The 2100-nt window shown below is 42.2% G+C and overlaps 1 protein-coding gene across 1 annotated transcript in view; it reads left to right on the top strand.

Annotated features, from left to right (window-relative positions):
• The window catches only part of sae1 (SUMO1 activating enzyme subunit 1), an 18742-nt gene that overhangs the window by 6082 nt on the left and 10560 nt on the right, over window positions 1–2100 (top strand). The window contains exon 4 of the mRNA XM_032512077.1: window positions 1584–1729. Within this exon, the coding sequence (XP_032367968.1) occupies window positions 1584–1729 (146 nt within the window). The remainder of the gene's footprint in view (window positions 1–1583; window positions 1730–2100) is intronic.

Below are 2100 nucleotides of genomic sequence, written 5' to 3'. Positions count from 1 at the left end.
ATCACAGACTGGAATATATCAACTTTTACTCAATACTATTTGGAAACCACGTAAATTATTTTTTTTAAATGCTATAAAATTGAATGAGACGCCCTAAAATTACCTATCAAAATTACCCCAGAGAGCGTTGTGTGGAATCAATCATGTTATTTGGGGTAATTACAACTGGGTAGGTAAAAAGAACATTGATATAGGAAAATGGGTCAATTTGACGCGAGGACAACATGAGGGTTAAGTTTGATAATTAGGCCTGCCATGACATATTTACAACAGGTTATAATGTAGGTTAGTGTCAAGTTGTCATAGCAGAAATCTCTCAAACAATGCTAACTTAGAATTAAAAGTGTCATAAATTGCCAAATGACAAATTTACAGAATAGTCATGAAGACTCCTTCATGTTCATGACTGTGTCGTGTCAGTCTTATGCACACCCTTTAAATACATTGTTCCCTTAGGTGTTAAAAGCAAGACAACATTGTTGTTTGATGTTTTCTGTTACTGCAAGCCGTTAGTGTTAATAGGAATGGAAATGAGCACAGAGATAATAGCACAAAAACAAAACTGGTGGAGGAGGAAAAAGGGCCTGACATACACATACAGTGGGAGTTCAGTTTCATTCATTTTCATTTTTAGAAGTTAAGGTTTAGAGATAAGGTGGAGAAAATCCAAATCTTACAGGAAATATGTAAACGGTACTTGTTGACAGTGAGAGGTGCTGACGAGGAAAGTCAAACAAGCACGAAGTAGAAATTTAGGGGAAACCAGCTGTTTTTACCAGCAGCGTTTTTCACCACATCTCACACGTTTGCCTTTTTTATACTTTATAAATGAGCCTATTTTGTAAAATGATGGATATTTGTTGGTTTAACTGCAGTTTAAGGGGTCAGTAGCTGTTGTTTAGAAGCAGTTTGGCATTACTGCTGCAATACTTGTAATTGATCAGGTAGTCTATATCCTTTGCCTTCTACTTCAGGGATTGCTGGGGGGCTGCAGGAAATTCTGCACACGATGACGATAGAGAAGGGACCAAGCAGCTTGTTGTTGACATTCAACACACCGGCCACCGATGCACAGCAACCCGTGATGCCGCTGTCGCTTCTACGTCCCCCGGATCGTTGGTCTGATTGGTTAGAGGACTTTCCAATTGCGTACAGAGTCATTTGAACTATGCCCGTTGGTCACGTCTCTTGTGCAGAAAAAATACAGAGCAGACTCCCCAGACCAACGCTCAATCTCAGATCTACTGAGCTTGGCTTGGTCTGGAGATAGCCAGACTATTTCTGAGGACTACGGTTAACTGCCCCTCAGATCTCTGCTGGGTAAATTGAGACAACTAGCTAGACTATCGCTCCAATCTGAGTTTTCTCTCGCGCGACTATTTTGCAGCGGCTCTGTGCAGAGTTCAGCACCACCCACGACAATTCTGATTGGCTTAAAGAAAAGCCATTAATTCCTTCCCAGAATGCTATGTGGAGTAGCCAGACCCTCCTTCAGGCTTCGGACTATTGATCAGGCAACCATTTGTCCTGCAGGCAGCCTCTCTGATCAAAATGTCCACTGTGTGTGTTTTTGTCTCCCTCAGGTGTGTCTGACGGGCTGCTCCAGAGACCTGATGGTGCGGGTCGACCAGCTCTGTTCTAAGCACAACATCAAGGTCTTCTGTGGGGACGTCTTCGGTTACTACGGTTACATGTTCTGCAACCTGGGAAAGGAGCACAACTACGTTGAGTAAGTGCACGTGGGCTTAGCTTGAATTTGTGACTGTAACACATGTGGGAGTCGCTGCGGGTTAAGTGCCTTGCTTGAGAGCACTGCAGTAGATATTAGTATTGAAAAAAATATCCTGTTATTTTTGATGGTTAACATTACATTGGGAGGTGGAAAAATTAAAGAATCACTGCTTGTTACAACTTGGTAGCCCAGTGGTTACAGCATACGTAGTCTATGATGACAAGGTTTTATTTAATGGATCGTTCCGGTGCTGTCTGATGTTCTGCCAGATGTCCCTCACCTTCTGCTTTCTTTGTGTTGCCCTTCCAAACTCCCGTCGATTTGGGAAACATCCTCAGAACTAGAACCGACAATCAAATTTATATTTA

Source organism: Etheostoma spectabile, chromosome 3, assembly GCF_008692095.1.
Source record: "Etheostoma spectabile isolate EspeVRDwgs_2016 chromosome 3, UIUC_Espe_1.0, whole genome shotgun sequence".
Lineage (NCBI taxonomy): Eukaryota > Metazoa > Chordata > Actinopteri > Perciformes > Percidae > Etheostoma > Etheostoma spectabile.
The sequence above is the reverse complement of the archived record's forward strand: the minus strand, read 5'-3'. Positions and strand labels throughout refer to the sequence as shown.